General features: G+C 36.5%; 1 protein-coding gene across 1 annotated transcript in view; it reads right to left on the bottom strand.

Annotated features, from left to right (window-relative positions):
- Positions 1-339: 339 nt before the first annotated feature.
- The window catches only part of GRID2 (glutamate ionotropic receptor delta type subunit 2), a 1,495,815-nt gene continuing 1,479,767 nt past the window's right edge, over positions 340-16,387 (bottom strand). Inside the window, exons 15-16 of the mRNA XM_024246001.3 lie at positions 6,793-7,033; positions 340-4,166 (exon numbers count right to left, since the gene is read on the bottom strand). Coding sequence (XP_024101769.1) covers positions 3,744-4,166; positions 6,793-7,033 — 664 coding nt within the window. The 3' untranslated portion in view covers positions 340-3,743. The remainder of the gene's footprint in view (positions 4,167-6,792; positions 7,034-16,387) is intronic.

Below are 16,387 nucleotides of genomic sequence, written 5' to 3'. Positions count from 1 at the left end.
TTAATATTTGGTCATGAGGGTTGGCTATAAGATTTGTTTTTTGAAGGAAAAGTACTCTGGAAGGAAGCCAAATTTTAGTGAGTCCATTGTACTTTATCAGTCATCATTATATTCATATTTAAGGATAAAACCTATGTTTACCAGCACATAATCTCTTCTCTGCATGATTTACTATACTCATAATCTAGAATGTGTTTCACCATTGGAAAATTCTCATTATAAAATAGTAATAACTTGTTATTCAATTGTGTGTTTTAGAAGTATCACGCAGGGTAAATGGATCTTCCCATTTTTTATTTAAATTGATGAAGCAAAGTACCATGTGGTAAAGTCTACTTTTAAAAGTATTTATTCAGTTGACAGCCAATCCCAAACTAAAAGAGATGAAAAATAACATGATCACGAACATGACAAATTGCCTGTAGTTTAATGGTATGAGGAAGAAGGCAGTCTTACAACTTTAAGTACGTATGATTAAACCAAAGCCTCTGCATAAGTTCTGAAGTGGTACAGTGATACCAGATATCTTAACGATTCACCAATGGGGTAAATTGGACATTTGAATAGAATAAAAGTACTTGGATATAAGGTATTTTGTCTTGTAGTGAAATAGCCAGGTCGGTCTAAGTGTTGCAAACCAGGACAAACAATGGGCCAAAAAACCAAGTGTAGACAGAAACAGGAACTGACCTCAGTTTTGCCACTAGCTATGGCCCTGGGTAAATAACCTGAGGTACTCACTTTCCCATGTGTAAAAGTGGAATCAGATGATCTATGTGTCCCAAACAAGGAAGGAAGGATCCTAGAGATTTGTAGCCTAGGCTTGGTGAGAGGAGAAGGTGGAGCCTATATTTACAATCCACGAGGACCTATGTTGGTGTGATTGAAGGGTGGCAGAGTTTTAAAAAAGACCCAGTTTACATTTTAGGTTGTCAAACATTTGGGCATATCACAGCATCTTAGCATCTTATTTTCCCTGATTTGTAAAATGAGGTCAATAGTCTAGATCTCTAAAGTTCCTCTTAGTTCCAATATTCAAAGAATTATTTTGGATGAAACTTTAGAACAATAGAGAACATTTTTTTTTTTTTTTTACTAAATTATATTTTCAAAATGCATTTTCAGATATATATCCCTTAGGTGTGTTAAACGCTGGAAGAATTAAATATTATTGTTCAAATGCAGGAAAACTATTAGAAATAATCTTAGAGCCTAAATTACTTCCCAAATTAATAGATTCAGCATGACGAATAGTTCTCTAGCAAAGAAGTTTTTAAGAAAGAAATCCTAAGTTTAATAATTACCCTTAATTTTCTTGTCTTTCTTAGTTTTTTTGATGTAACACACCCTCATCCTGATATTATCATAATGGTTGCATTGCTTACATGAAACAGGATAAATCTTTCCCAAAAAAGTGCTCACAGAGACATCCACAGAGAAAAACAAATATATTGTTGGTTCAAATAGTCTCAAATAGCAGGAAGGCAGTCTCTCATTGGTTTAAGACATCACTTAGTAATGTTTTAGAAAGCCATTCATTTTGGCATAGTTCTGCCAGTAAAACTTAAATGTGATTTATGCTTTAATTAACTCAAGATAAATTTTTAGAAAAATTTAGTTCAATCTGTGAGAGAGTAAACATTTTCAAATCTTACAGTTAAGACTTCAATAGTATGAGAGCAAGTTTAGAAAACATTTTTATTAGACAAATTATTTAGACAAATTATACACAGAAAGCTCTGTCACTCATAACTGAGGCCTCCAAAAATGTTTTGTGTGTTTGTATAATAGGCGATACATCAAAATAAGCCTATTTTAAATATTGTACATGGTTAACAGTTTGTTGATAGCTAAAATCACTGCAACATCTGGTATGTCCCTATATAGCTTGTTGTAAAGATTTTTTTGTTTTAAAATCAGAGTTGTAAATGAGATCATGAATGTTACAAGGGAAAACAAGTTGTGCATGCACTTAGTTACTTGTTACCCTGGAAACAAAATGGTTTTTGCATGATAAGAAATTTTTCTGCCTTACACAGTAGACAATATTTGAAGATTTAGTACAAAACAGTGACAATACAAGATGCTCCCCAGAACAGAATTAGCATCAAAATATAATATATCTTAAGAATATACCTTTTAATTTCTCCTAAAGCAAATCACATAGGTTGATTCCTATATCAATCCTAGCCACAGAATGAGTTAGATTAAAGTAAGTGTATGGCTGCGTAAAAACACAGAATAAGTTCTTGCCTCCTACTTACCACATTTTAATTTAAGGATTACAAACAAAGTTCATTCTACATTTCTAACAAGTAAGAATGCTACTTTAAAAGGGTTGTGCACGAAGAGGCACTGTTTTTGCTGTCATCCTTCTATATACTTGGCACTAATGTAAAAAATACATAACTCCTCCAAATAGAACTAAATAAAAAAGGGGGTTGAGTTGAGAGCCCATTATGGTTATTATGTTTTCTTCTTTAGGATAACAAATGATAGTAATTTAAGGCCACATCAATAGTTCTTAAGGGCTCCCACCCCTCCCCAAATATCATTATTGTATTGATTGACTTGCTGCTTTGGAAGAGGATTTTTAACCTTCAATGATCTATGTTTCAACTCTTCTAGAGCTCTATGTGCTGTTGTGGATGTGGTTCAGCTAATAGCATTTTTCATTTAGATAATTAATTAAAAGTAAAATTATCGAGGTTAGCTTTATACACTGCTGAATAACAAATGCAAAACCTATTCAAATGAGTTACATCTAGGAACAAATATTAAATTGCCCTGGATGCTTTAATAACAAAAGTATAAAATATTTTCTGTTGGCAAACAATGCGAGTCAGAATAACATTAAAGCAACCTGCCTTTTCTAACTGAAAAGAACCCCTGCACTATACATAGTTCCTGTATACAATACTTTTGTTTAAACTAAAGCTTTATTAAATGAATTGCAATAGCAATGGCTGCCTTTTTATATATATACACATTATATAGGTGCATATATATGTATATATATGAAATACTAATTTATTTAACACAATAGAGGCTTCTGCCATATGATAAAGTTTACTGTACATAAGAAAAAACTTTTAATACTGTACAATCACATAAAGGTCATATGCACTGTTGCAGTGCAAGAGTAGTTTTAACTGTAGTCTTGACTGGCATATTAATGGCTTTTTTGTAATCCTACAAAATTGCATTCTCATCTTATGTGGCCTGAATGGTCTTAAAATTGTTTTATAAACACTGCAGGGGTTGCCTTTGGTCCACAGTTAAAGGACACTCAACAGCAGTGGAGCATTGTTATGGATGCAGCAGAAGAATGTAAAAAGACTGAAGTTATTGCAATTGTATTTCAAAAAATAGAGAAATGTTACAGAAGAGGCCTTTATGTAAAATTAATCCTGCATATACTTTTAGTATACTCAGTGCACATTTCCTATACTTGATGTACAGTATATGAAGAGCAGACTAATAGGATCCTAGTACACTACCTTCTTGGGGAACAAGTTGAGTAATGAAAAAAAGTGGAGGAAAATGTACAGGAAGGGAGGGGGAAAGAGAGAAAATAATAGAGGAGAGAGGAGAGGGAGAAGGTGAGAGGAAAAAACTAGAATTGTTACTAATAATCCTGATCTTTTTCTTTAACGTTACATCCATGTTAGTCCCACAATATTACAGTTGCTCCTTGCAAAGGGAGTCCTAAAAAGGAAACAGTGAAGAGATTTGTTTGATGCTCATATGGAGGTGCCTCGGTCTGGATCATTACCCAGATTGAGCCCCAGGGTAGGAGTTGGTTGATAAGGAATAGATGACATTGTTTTTATAGGACTCCTGAAAAAGCCCCCATTAGGTGCCCTGTGCCTAAAAGGGCCAGTTCGGTGCTCAGGCACGTTGCCAAAAGTGAAACCAGAAGCAGCTTTAGCTGACAGTGTGCGGCTAAGAGTCTGGATCTGCTCTGGGATAAAGGTTGTTGTGGTAATATGAGTGTTCCTGAAATCACTGATTTGCTCCAGTGCTTGTCGTGTTGGCAAAGTGTCAATGTCCAGAGGGGTCAAATCAATTGACGAGGTGGAAAACTGTTTATGGGGGCTGTCGTCATCTGTGCACAAGCTATTTACACGTCTATGGAGGTGCTCCAGGTCAATTTCCTTGTCATCCTGGAGATGAAGAAAAAGAAAATAAGGTTCTCATCAGTACTAGCTTTGATGGTTAAAAAAAAAAAAGTAGTTCAGCAAACATGTAATTAACTGAACTTTGGGGTTTATTCATTTAACAAATATTTATTGAGCACCTAGTATGAGCCAGGCACTGTGCTAGGTTCTGGGGGACTCCAATTCTGAGATAAGATTATCTACAATAAATATTTTTCTTGCAGTAAAAGTTTTAAAGTGATCATATGCCACATGCAACTACAAAGATATGTAACCAGTTGATGGGTGATTGCCATTCTATAAAAGACAGACCCAGGCAAAATTGTACCAATAGAAAGTATGGTTTTGGCAACTCTACCCCCCACCTCTTCTTTATACATGCTTCCTCCCTTTTCAGGGTGTCTCATTCCAAGTTAAATTTTTGTTCCTTTCAACCACTTACTCCTAACCTTAAGTTTCCATTCTTGAAAAAAAACGATATAGTAAGCTATTTCATACTAAAGTGTTAGTGACTGTTAAAGTGTTATTTCTTGTAAGCCAAGGATACGTGAGATTGTTTAGAGAGAGCAATACTCAACACAAAATAATTTCTAATTGAGGGATTTTATGCACTCAAGATATCTAGCACCTGAATCAGTCAATATTGTGAGGTCAGTGAGATATTTAGGGACCCCTTCAAGTCAGGGCACGTGAGTGATAGCTTTAGTTTAGGGCCAGCTTTATGCTCACTGACCTCAAAACCAAAGACGCTTTAAGCTATGCTAATGGCGTCTTGGTAAAAAGGCAGTTAATAAACAAAAATATAAGTAAAATCTCAGATTTTTGGAATTGAAACCCATTTATAAGCTCCTTATATTTTTCACTAAAATTGAGTATTAAAGTCCAATGTTTGAGAAATAAAACTGGAAGGAAATAAAATTATCCTTGTTATTAGTCTTATTTACAGCCAAATTCAATAAATTAAATTTATGAGAATTTAAGATATCTATTAATCATAAGAGGAGAAAATATTTTTTCCTAGGATCTGGATTAGCTGTCACAAGTTGGAATGGAGTATGTATTTTTTTCATTGTGCTATTAAAATGTTCCTCAGTGAAAAATATTTTGATGTGCATCACTGTTTTTCCTTCTCCCTTCTCATTTCAAAATTCAATAAAAAATATCCATTAATGCAATATTATCACTGAGACTTTAGAGGATTGAGACATATAATTTTATGGTTCCCACAGCAACTGTAAGGTAGTCATCCATCAACAGATATAATAATGCAAAATTTTAATATCATATATAGTAATTCAAAATATAAGGAGCATGGGGAGTCCTTACTTTCCAGATTTTTAAAAGTATGAAGTCTCAGCTATAATGTTGCATTAATGTGGTCTTTTGCATTGAATCAATGTCAACAGAGATACCAGAAGCTTATTCCACAAAGAAAACACTACAATAAGACTTGATTAATTTAGAATTCATTCTTCACGTATTTAGAATGTATGCTCATTCACACAGGTAGGAAGCTAAAATTCATCTTTGCTAAAGCCAAGCTTTTCCTTATAAATGCTGTGATCAATTTTGCATATAAGGTGATAAGAAGGAATCCTTACACTACTTTTGAAATCACCCTGTTTGAAAAAATACATTAACATGCAACAATTCGTATGCAAATGAGAAGCCGTATCTATTGTGCATTAAAGCAGATCCTTTCAGGAGTCACCTCAGGCATCAGTTAGTCAGCCAAGTTCTAGTTATAGAAACTTTAAAACTTTCTTTGAAGCTATCCATCAAATAAAATTGTTTAGCAAATTCAGATTGGTTTTTGCTTCAATTTGTGAAGCTTTGGTGAATATGACTTCATTAGTTAAAACATTTTCACCCCTTTGGTCCAGTGGAAATAAGATAAATTAATCAAGATTTAATTTCAGATTTTCTTTAATTTATAAGTCTCATACTTCATGATGAAAACAATGCTCAGGCCACTACAAAATAGATAGGTGTAATTCTGTAATTATTCTTTCAGATATCGAGATAAAATTTAATATGGCCCTGAAGTTAAGCTGACTCCAGAGTAAAGGAGAAAAATTGAAATTTGGATGTTTTCATGATGTGGATTTTGGATTTGATAAGCTTGGGGCCATCGAAGAGCTTCTATAGATCTACATGAGTAGAGAAGGAGGCAGTCACTAGTGGTGAAGAGAAAATTCTGATCATTTTTATTACAGTATTGTATTTTTGGGGGGCTAGTCTTAGAGATATGAAGAATTTACTTACAAGTTAAACAACTAAGTGAAACAAAATGTTAAGTATCTCTGTGAACTGGTCAAAGCAATCATGGCCTTTAAAAATCATTGAATTAAAATCTATTCTGAGATTTCAGAGAATTTCACAGTCCATTATGGTATATGAAATTCTAAGTCTTTCAAACACTATAGTCTCCTCTTCACTGATCTTGGGATATCCTAAAATGGAAATTGATATTGATCTTACCAATTTTTATATTTCACAACTTTATTTTTAATCTTCAAAGAACGAAGAAACAAGTGCCACCCCCAACCCATTATCCTCCCTGGGATCGTCCTCCCTGGAAATACAGTCTGCTTGTTGATTCAATTTAGAGCCAAATCTCTCAATCAAATACCTCTTTTGATGGAACCCGGGAGCCTTTCCTCTTGTTCCACCACGTCTCCAGCATGGCTATGAAGCAGGAGAGGACAATTCCAGCAGCCAGGATACAAAAGACCCCTGCAAAGCTCTTTATGTCCAGGGCGCCTCCTTTCTGCTTTGTGTCCACTGAGGAGTACAGGTCACACTGGCCATTCTTAGGCCACCATTTGTGCTTCAGGATGTCCATGTCACCATTCTGCTGAAGCTCCAGAATCCTTGGGATAAAGAACATAAGCGTGTGTTATTACAGACATAGTTATTGTCCTGGTTCACAACACATCCATTTATAATCCCACCTCTGTAGGACAGTGGCTGTCAAGGGGAAATGAATACATAGATCTGCTTGTAGATGGAATGCTAGGAAACGGAAAGTCATCATTGCTTCGATTCTACAGACAGCATTGCACCATACTGCTTTCCTCTCTCTCTTCACCCATCCCGCCCTCCCATCTTCCTCTCTCCTTTTCTTCCTATTCTTCTGCTTCTGGTTTCATCCTATAATTCTAAATATTTTCCTCCTGGTTTGCCGCAGTGTGTTTTTACAATCACATTTCAGAGGCACTGTTTTTATATGCTTTCAAGTTGTTGCAGTTCTGTGTCCCTTTCCTACATCCAGAATGATACTCTGGATCTTAATGCTTTTATGAAGAACGTTTTGCTGCTTAGAGCAAGATGCTGGCATAATGTCACCCAGCATATGCTACACACAAAGAAATTCAATTAAGAAGACCTATTATTTAACACAGTGTGAGAGAAAGCCTTGGGACAAGTTTCAAGTTGATAAAATACATCTTTTTTGGTTTTTCGCACAACTGATCTAGTTTCCTTTTTAATGCCAAAGGGGAAGTAATCTTACCTTGGAAAACAAGAAGAAAAGCTGACCAGAGGCTTTCAGAAGTAGTTAAATTCAAATAGGAAAAACCCTCTTCTTTTTCTTCTGCTGCTTCTTTTTCCCCTCCCCAGAGTCTGAGGGTAGCTGCAGACTGCAGCTTTTTAAAGTGTGTTTTTCATAGAGGAATTATTCTCAATTCCCAGTGCTTCTTAGGCTCTACCTGAGGCCAGCCTAGATGTGGCCCTCCTCCAGCTATGCCCTTTATCACAGGGCAAGGAAGATCATACCAAGGCTGTGTGCCTGTACAGAGTGTGCATCGTCCTCTGGGCTCCCTGGAATTTCCTGGCCAAACAGCTTAGTGCTCTTCCAGGGCCTGCCAGGCCTATTCCCAGGGTTGTCCTCCTGGCAGAAGATCTTACAGCCACGGGTGCACCATAGCTCTGTAGGGTGGAGTTTGTAGATAGTGTGGACAGAGCTCAGATGAGTTAGCTCAGGTGTATACAGCCTTGTGTAGGAGACACTTCAGTGTGCAAGATGGAGCTGCAGGTGGAAAGAAAGGGCCCCAGAGCCCTGTGCTCCAGGGTCAGTGCAGACCTCCTGGCTAGTCACATAGAAACTTGAACTTGGCCTCCTAGGGGTCATGAAGGTATATTTGTCCAGATAAGAACATAGAATATATTATATCAAACAGGTTTTAGTTTAGTGCATAATTTTTACATAATTAGACTTGGGGTATGTGAACCTATATTTGTACTCTTGCCCAAGGTCTTGGATTATTTGGGGTGAGACTGCTTAAAATTTAAGAGAGTTCAGAGAATGGAGTTTCAGTGACCTTTTTACTTGTTTCACGTCATCCACATGGCTAGAAGAACAAACAACATGATAAAGGGAAGAAGATTTTGTGCATTGGAAGTTGGGTCAGTGTTCAATCTGAGTTAAACTAGAGTGAGACCAGTCCTTGAGGCTCTGGTAGAGGGTTGGTCTCAGGTCCCTGTCATCTCTCCCAGACGTTCCCACAGCCTCAGCTCTGGTGCCCCGTGCCGGCACTCCAGGACTGAGACTGTACTGAAACCTCCCCCACAACCTGGACCTTTTCTCCTTGCTTCCTATGAAATGTATCTGTCTAGAGTGTTGCTCTAGAAGAGCAATTAATTTGATTAATTGAATGTACTAAAATGATTATGAATATTAATGGGTTATATGTCACCCTTATTCCAGCTTCCATTCCAGAAAAAGCCATTTGCATTTCCAGAATTTCCAAAAGTGCATTTCACAGCAAACCAGTACCTACAAGGCCTCTGTAAGAAAAGGGCCTTGTGGTTATTAATTCTGAGAAACACACACTTGGGAATTTACAAAGATGTCAGCCTATTAAAGACTCTCAGAAGACCAGCAGAAAAGAAAACTGCATGATTTTGTTTAACTCAGCATTTCCCAAACTTATGACCTTCATTCCCCTTCTCTCATTTTGCTCTCCAAGTAACAGGTTTAAGAAATATACATGGGAAATAATCTCTTGATCCAAAGAAGCAACTGCTTGTAGAAATTTCCAGCACTGTGTTAGGCAACAAACAAAGATGTAATCATGGTATCAAAATTCCTTTCCTGGCCTATTCATGAATATCATTTAAATGATGTTGGTATTGCTAGTCGATAGGTATAAAGCTTCAGTTATGCAAGAGGGAAAAGTTCTAGAAAACTACTGTACAACATTGTACCTATAGTTAACAATACTGTATTGTACATTAAAAATTTTAATAGAATAGCACCCACGTTAAGCATTCTTACCATAATAATAAAAAATAATGACACATCCCTCAGGTATTTGCCCATCTAAAAGCTGTAGGTAGTCAGAGCACCATTGATTACCTTGGAGGAAAAATTTAATCATCTTTGAACAAATAATTCTTTTTAAATTTGAGTTTATAAGTACTTGTAGATATAAAAGGCAACTACAGCAACATTTGCTTAATGAGAATACATCTGGGCACAAAATGAGATCCTGTTTCCCTGCTCTCCTATTTGCATCACACCATATTGGTCAGTAGCCATGTGATATGGTTTGGCTCTGTGTCCCCACACAAATCTCGCCTTGTAATAATCTCCACGTGTCAAGTGCAGGACCAGATGGAGATAATTGAATCATGGGGGTGGTTTCCCTCATGCCGTCCTTGTGATAGTGAGTGAGTCTCACGAGATCTGATGGTTTTATAAGGGGCTTCCCCTTTGCTCAGCACTCATTCTCTCTCCTGCTGCCTTGTGAAGAGGTGCCTTCCATCGTGACTGTAAGTTTCCTGAGGCCTCCCCAGCCATGGGGAACTGTGAGTCAATTAAACTTCTTTCTTTATAAACTACCCAGTCTTGGGTATTTCTTCATAGCAGTGAGAGAACGAACTAATACACTGTGAAAGTGTAAGAATTTTCCTTCATAGCACTTATCATAATTTATAATTACTTGATTAGTCTGTTCCATTTTCGAGAGTGTGTACTCATCATCTTCCATATTGCCTACTACAGAGCAGGTGCATATTTATTGATGGAATATACTCAACACAGTTTTTGGTAAATGAATCCTAAACTCTGATCTCAGATCCTATTCTTTTTTCTTACGATTGATGCTGTTTTCTGATTTATTCCATTCCTGTTTTATTCATCTATCCATTTAATAAATGGTTGAAGAATGACTTCATTCCAGACATTTCCTTGGGTACAAAATTTATTCTAAACCACGACTGCACATTCCACCAGAGTGGCTTGAGTGACACCGTGAAGCCATTTTTTTAATGCCTTCAATTCATGTTCATTCATTCCTTCCCTCATTCAGGAACTTAATTACTGCCTACACTTTCTTCTCAGTGGTATTTGGGGCCCTTGCATTTCATTTATTTAATTTTGTCTCCTTATTCTTTCTAAACTTGGAAAATATTTTGACTTTAGAAATAATTATTGAAATATATATATATGCCTCATATATATGTATATATTATACATCACCTATTCAAATTCTAATAGGAATTAAAAGCCTTAAACCAAAAAAAAATCATTTAATTGCAGAATTTTTAGGTTCAGCCAGCTGAGCGATAGGAGATCACTGAGGGGAAAGAAGGAAGCACCCTCTCTAGGTGCTTCAAGTACCAATATGCCAAAAAATCTCTTTGTATGGTTTATTTTATGCTCACGGCAGCACAAGTGGCTGGGGCATTGCAGGGAGATTTAATCTTTCGGGATGTACAGAGAAATTGGACCATCTGACCCCTCAGTCACCCCTGACAACAGATTCCAGGAATACAGGCTGGCATGGGCTACAAGTGTTGGAAGGGAATGAAAGTGTTCTCTAAGTCCAGAGTTCTGTCATAACATTTTGCTACAAAATCTAGTGCTCCTGGAAATTCCATCAGAATGGTATCATCATGGACTCCTTTTTATGATTCAACAAAAACCCAATCTAAAAATTACATAAAGCAAGTATGGTAAAATATAATGCACTGCCTGGAAGAAGAACAGGATGAATTCTTATAATAAACAAAGAGATATGTTCTCTTCAATCTTCCCAAAGCACTGGCCCTTTTAAATTGAACTTGAAAAATCACCTAAAGGAGAATTGTACCTTGTAATTATAAGCAACAATAATGTGTATGTATGTGTGTGTGTGTGTGTGTGGGTGTGTGTGTGTGCGCGCGTATGTATGACAATGCAAAAATTGAGTTGCAAAATTCTTAATAAATACAAGAAAAACTTTTGAGTCTATGGAATAATAATGTTCTGTTTGGTGTGCAATTTCCACAAGATGGCAGTATTTGCTCATAGAGAGCAAAGAGTTACCGTGGTTGTAGTGTGCTGAAGTATATAGACTTTGTGGGGCTGTAAATACTTAAACTATTAGAAATAAGTTTAGCTATTAGACTGTGATGAACTAATGGCTAAAATCTCTTTTTGGAGTATAGTCAGAAAAATTCCTGCTATTTTTACCCCATGGTGATGCATAACAACACTTACTTTTGAGGGTTGTTGTGGTGTGAATTAATGAGACCACACGTGACGGTCTCAATGAACAAGATGCATGAAAAGCTCATTACTTGGCACATGGAAGGCTACTGCAACTCTCAAGCTGGACTTATTATTGTCACATGTATCACTATTGTTCTTTCTTTGGACCTGTTCCGGTACATACTTCTTAATGGAGAATTATATGCCCATATGATCAATGAATGATTGATTCACTGGCAAGGACATCTCATTTCTTTTTTTCATCCAGAATATTAAAACATTTGTGATCCCACTGAACAGAAAAATTTTAGAAGTCCATAAAACTTAGCTGCAATTTGAAAATGGCTGATAGATCAATCCTGCATGCACTGATTTCTTTATTGGTATAAATGAGCAAATTTCAGGGGAAGGGAGTAGGGGAATCAAAAGATCCTTCTTTCATATTAAAATTAAAGAAATCCAACAGGTTTAGGCATTCATCTTGAAGAGCCTTTTACTTACTTTGAAGATAATAGCCTCATTTGTGTTTGAGACTCACATTAATTTTTGATTCCTTACAATTTTTAATCACTACTCTAGGAAATGATTTTCAAATTAATTTATTTGTTACAAAACAGGTTGCTGAAAGTTGGAGGCAAATTTCCAATCCCACATAGGTCACTCTGATTTTGTCCTTAAATACCATAGCTGTCAATAAGTTCCTCTCAAATTTCTCTGGAATCATGGCCCATAGGTGAATTCCTACTGAACCAAACTAAAAAAGTTACTGGTTACCGGTTATCTAAGAAAAATGACACCTGCCTTTTCAGTCATTTCTGCTAGGAAATTAGAATGGAAAAGGTTGCAGACACTATTTCTTCCCCGTCTGTTTCTCCTCCCCCATTTTAGAGATGAAGACGCTAAGTAATCTAGCATAATGATTCCCTAGATTTTTCACATGGAACACACAATCTCACTGCTGTAGAGTTTAAATGACTTTTTAAGTTGCTCACACAGATAGTAAATAGTTGAGTTGGGCTTAGAACTCAGGTCTGCCTTCCCACACATTTCTCTCCATTATCTCACACAGCTTCTAATATGTAAGTATGCAGAGAAAAGCTATCTTCTTTAGTTTCAGAGATTTCTTAAACCCTGAGTAAACCTCTCATCAATATGTTTCCTCTAAACCAAACAATATAATTATAGTGTGATAGCAAATTTATTCATGCTACAATTTGGGTATGCAAAGAAAATGTAGCTTTTCTCTATAACTTAATTGATCTTACTCCGGAGGACTGTGCCGACTGAGCAGTGGGAAAAAAACTAAATTTAGCACAATATGATTTAAAATTTAATCTCATCTAATAATTTAACATATCTCTAGCTTTAGCTCAATCTACGTGAGAGAATTACTCAATTCTTCCGATTTCTTCTCTTTTCCCTCACTCTTTCTCAAGATGGCATCAGGATTTATGGAGGACAGCATTATATCCCTGAAATTAGGGATTTAGGGGAAGGGTGGTGGCTGGTCTCTTGCAGGTCCTTGAATTTGTGTTGGAAGCTCTCCTTTGAGGTGGGATGGGCTTGGGTTCAGTTTTAGAGATTAATAGGTGACTGCTGCTAAAGTCTGCAAAGGCTATAGGTGCTAAAAGTTGGCTAATGTAGGGCTTATGCGCTCCTCCCTGCTGACTCAGCCTCCTTTGGTTTGTTGGGGTGCTCTACATCCTTCTGAGCCTCTGTCATTTTCTTTATCTAGCCCCTGATGATTCTGTAGTCCTCCAGGCAGTATGATGACCTCACCTTGTTATTCACTGTGGAGGGGCCCAAGGCAGGTCCATATGCTCTAACTCAGTGTGGGAGGCACAGGAAAGAAAGGGAGGCCTGGGAATGATGATTGAACCTGTGCTTTTTCCTGACCCTGATGCTCTGCATTCTTAATGATCTGAAGTCTTCTCTGTTGTTAAAGAGCCTGGTGTGCCCTGGGAACTCCCCCAGAGACCCTAATGGGAAGAGAAGTATTAGGTCTTCTACCCTTATTGTGCCTTTCAACCTATCTAATTCCTTCTTCTTGCCTTTCTCTTCTCCTGAACTCTGTTAGAATCCTCTGGTCAGAAGAAGTAAGGCTTCCTTTCCTCTCCTGAATATCCTTCTTACACCTAGGTCTTCAAGCTTCTTGTCCTGTCATAGTGAAAGATAATTACAGCTATGTAATGCCAGAAACTCTATGATACGAGACCTTTTGGTACTTCTTCAATTTGGAAGTATTGAGGCAACTTGGAGGTAGAAATTCGTGAGGATAAAATAACCATTTTAATATTTCAAAAATATTTTATCAGTACATACTTATGAGTTTTATGTAACCAAAATTAAAAAGATATTTAGGAGAGAGTCCCATTACTCAATACTGTTTAATGTCAGTTATCACTGAGAAAGAAATTTTGAAATTTCTGAAAAAAAGTTATTTTTTTCACACACTGAATAGATCTATTTTGGCTCAGAATATCCACATTATTAAATTCATTTTCTGGGTTTTCATAAAATTTTCTTCTCCATGGTTACTGAGAAAGTATTAATAATAGCATGCAGATGATTTTCAGAAAAAACTTTAGCTCAATAGGTTTTTCATTCATTCATCAAGTTTTTCATCCTAGCTTTGGAAAATGTAGGTAAACTTGCATCGAAGCAAAAGCACTTCTCAAAGATTAAGATTTAAACAATCAAGCATAGCGGCACTTTGACTGGCATATCTAATATTACAATTTGCATATCAGAGTTGTAAAAACCAATTCTATCAACTTCCTGTGAATCTATCATCAATCGATTATTTTTCTTAAGCAAAATCTCTTAGTGATCAGTTGGTAACATTAAATGCAACAAATATTTATTGATAGCATCTAATAAATACCTCAGTAATATAAAATACTGTAAGGTAAACTATTAGGAGCTATTTCCTTTGTTTAAATTGAACTTTTAGCTATTTCTTCTAGCTAGTTGAGCCAAACGGCAGTTGCTTAATTCCAATCCACCAAGAGTTTCTATCATATGGGTTAATAGCACTTCATGGTATTTCAAATAAATTCATAACTATCATCTTTTAGACTAGAGGTCAGCAAGCTTTTCTTGTTAAGGGTCAGATAGCCAATATTTTAGACTTTATGGCCCATATGGTGTCCATCACAACTACTCAACTCTGCCTTTGTAGTGTGAAAGCAGCCATAGAAAGTAAGTAAACAAGTGGGCCTTATTTGTAAAAACAGGCAAGCTGCCAGAATGGCCTTCTGGCTATAGTTTCTGACCTATTTTGGAAACCTCAGAGAAAATAACTCTGTAAGCCAACAAGTTCTCATTTCACTGATAAAGATATTGAAGTTGAGACGGCTTTAGTGATCTAGCAAGTCTCATCATTGGAAAGTATGAGTCTGTTTTAGAACCAGAGATGGTGACTCCTATTCCAGTGCTCTTTCAATAGTGTATTAACATGTATTAACATGTAGTAATGTCTGTTATTATGTGTGCATCTTTAAATGAGTACAGAGTGATCATGTGTTGAGTCCACATTTCACCACGCTGAGAGAGAATTTCACATACGCACTGTATATGAACAATGGCAGCATAATCCTTCAAGTGAATTTTGAATTTCTTTGGTTTTCTGATTATATTGTAATATATATCTGAGCATTTATTCTGAGATTGGTAGTGCCCATGTTCCAAAAGATGACTGCCTCACTTATTCAAGATGAGGTAGTATTTGTCTTCTGAGGGTTGTATTTGCTGAATCATTTTCTAGGCAATGGGAGCTTGAGCCTGAAGTCAAGGTGATATGAGCAGATATTACACTCCTAAAAAAAAGAAATTCCAGGGAAGTGATTATGATTTACTAAGAATGGGTAAGACAATGAAAGGAGGCAGAAAAGGTTGTGTCTCTTTTAATCAAAGATATAAAAATGGTTTTTAATTATATGTGACCAGAAGTACTATAAATTAATTAGTAGTTTTTTAGAATTGGTAAAGAATTACTACACATGCTTAATGAGAATGACAGTGTGTTAGTACTGGACCTGGGAGATGGGATCACATTTAACTCCTGCCAGTGAGGTGAAGTGGTCTGCCGAGCTCCCCACTGCAGGGCTGAATACACAGGCTGGATTTAATTATAAACTCAGTTATTGCTGAAGGCTGCTGCATAGCAGAGACCTGTTTAAAAAGAGAAGTTTCCTGTGTTGCTTCAAACCTGATATGTTACTTTCAAATTTGAAAAAGGTAATTTGATAAAGTACTTAATTGGTCAGATCTGGTTTATTCACAAAACAATGTCTATGTCCTTATGTAGTTACTAGTGTCTTCCTAAGGCATCCATTCTGTGTGTGGGGAAAAAACAACAACTGTGAACTTTATTCAGAGTACCTATTTTCCAAAAGAATAGCAAAATTAAACACATGCATGATGCTGCCGTTTATAAAGGACTTTTCAAAACAGTGCATATTATTGAATTTACTTCTTAACCTTGTGAGGGAGGAATGATATTGATTGACTGACTGATCACTTCAAACCCCTCCTCCCTTCGACCCTGCACCTCTTACTCTTGTAAAAGGCTTTCGGAGTCTGATGTTACTAATTCTCCTTTTACAGGTGAGGAGATTGAGGCTCAGAGGTGAAGAAAAGTTTCCCAAGGCCACATGGCTGGAAAGTGATACATTCTGCTTTCAAACTCAGGTCTTCTGGCTTCTGTGTTTTTTTTGAATACACCATCAAGATCTTTATTATCTCTAAA

The sequence above is a fragment of the Pongo abelii genome, chromosome 3 (assembly GCF_028885655.2).
Source record: "Pongo abelii isolate AG06213 chromosome 3, NHGRI_mPonAbe1-v2.0_pri, whole genome shotgun sequence".
In the NCBI taxonomy this organism is placed as follows: domain Eukaryota; kingdom Metazoa; phylum Chordata; class Mammalia; order Primates; family Hominidae; genus Pongo; species Pongo abelii.
The sequence above is the reverse complement of the archived record's forward strand: the minus strand, read 5'-3'. Positions and strand labels throughout refer to the sequence as shown.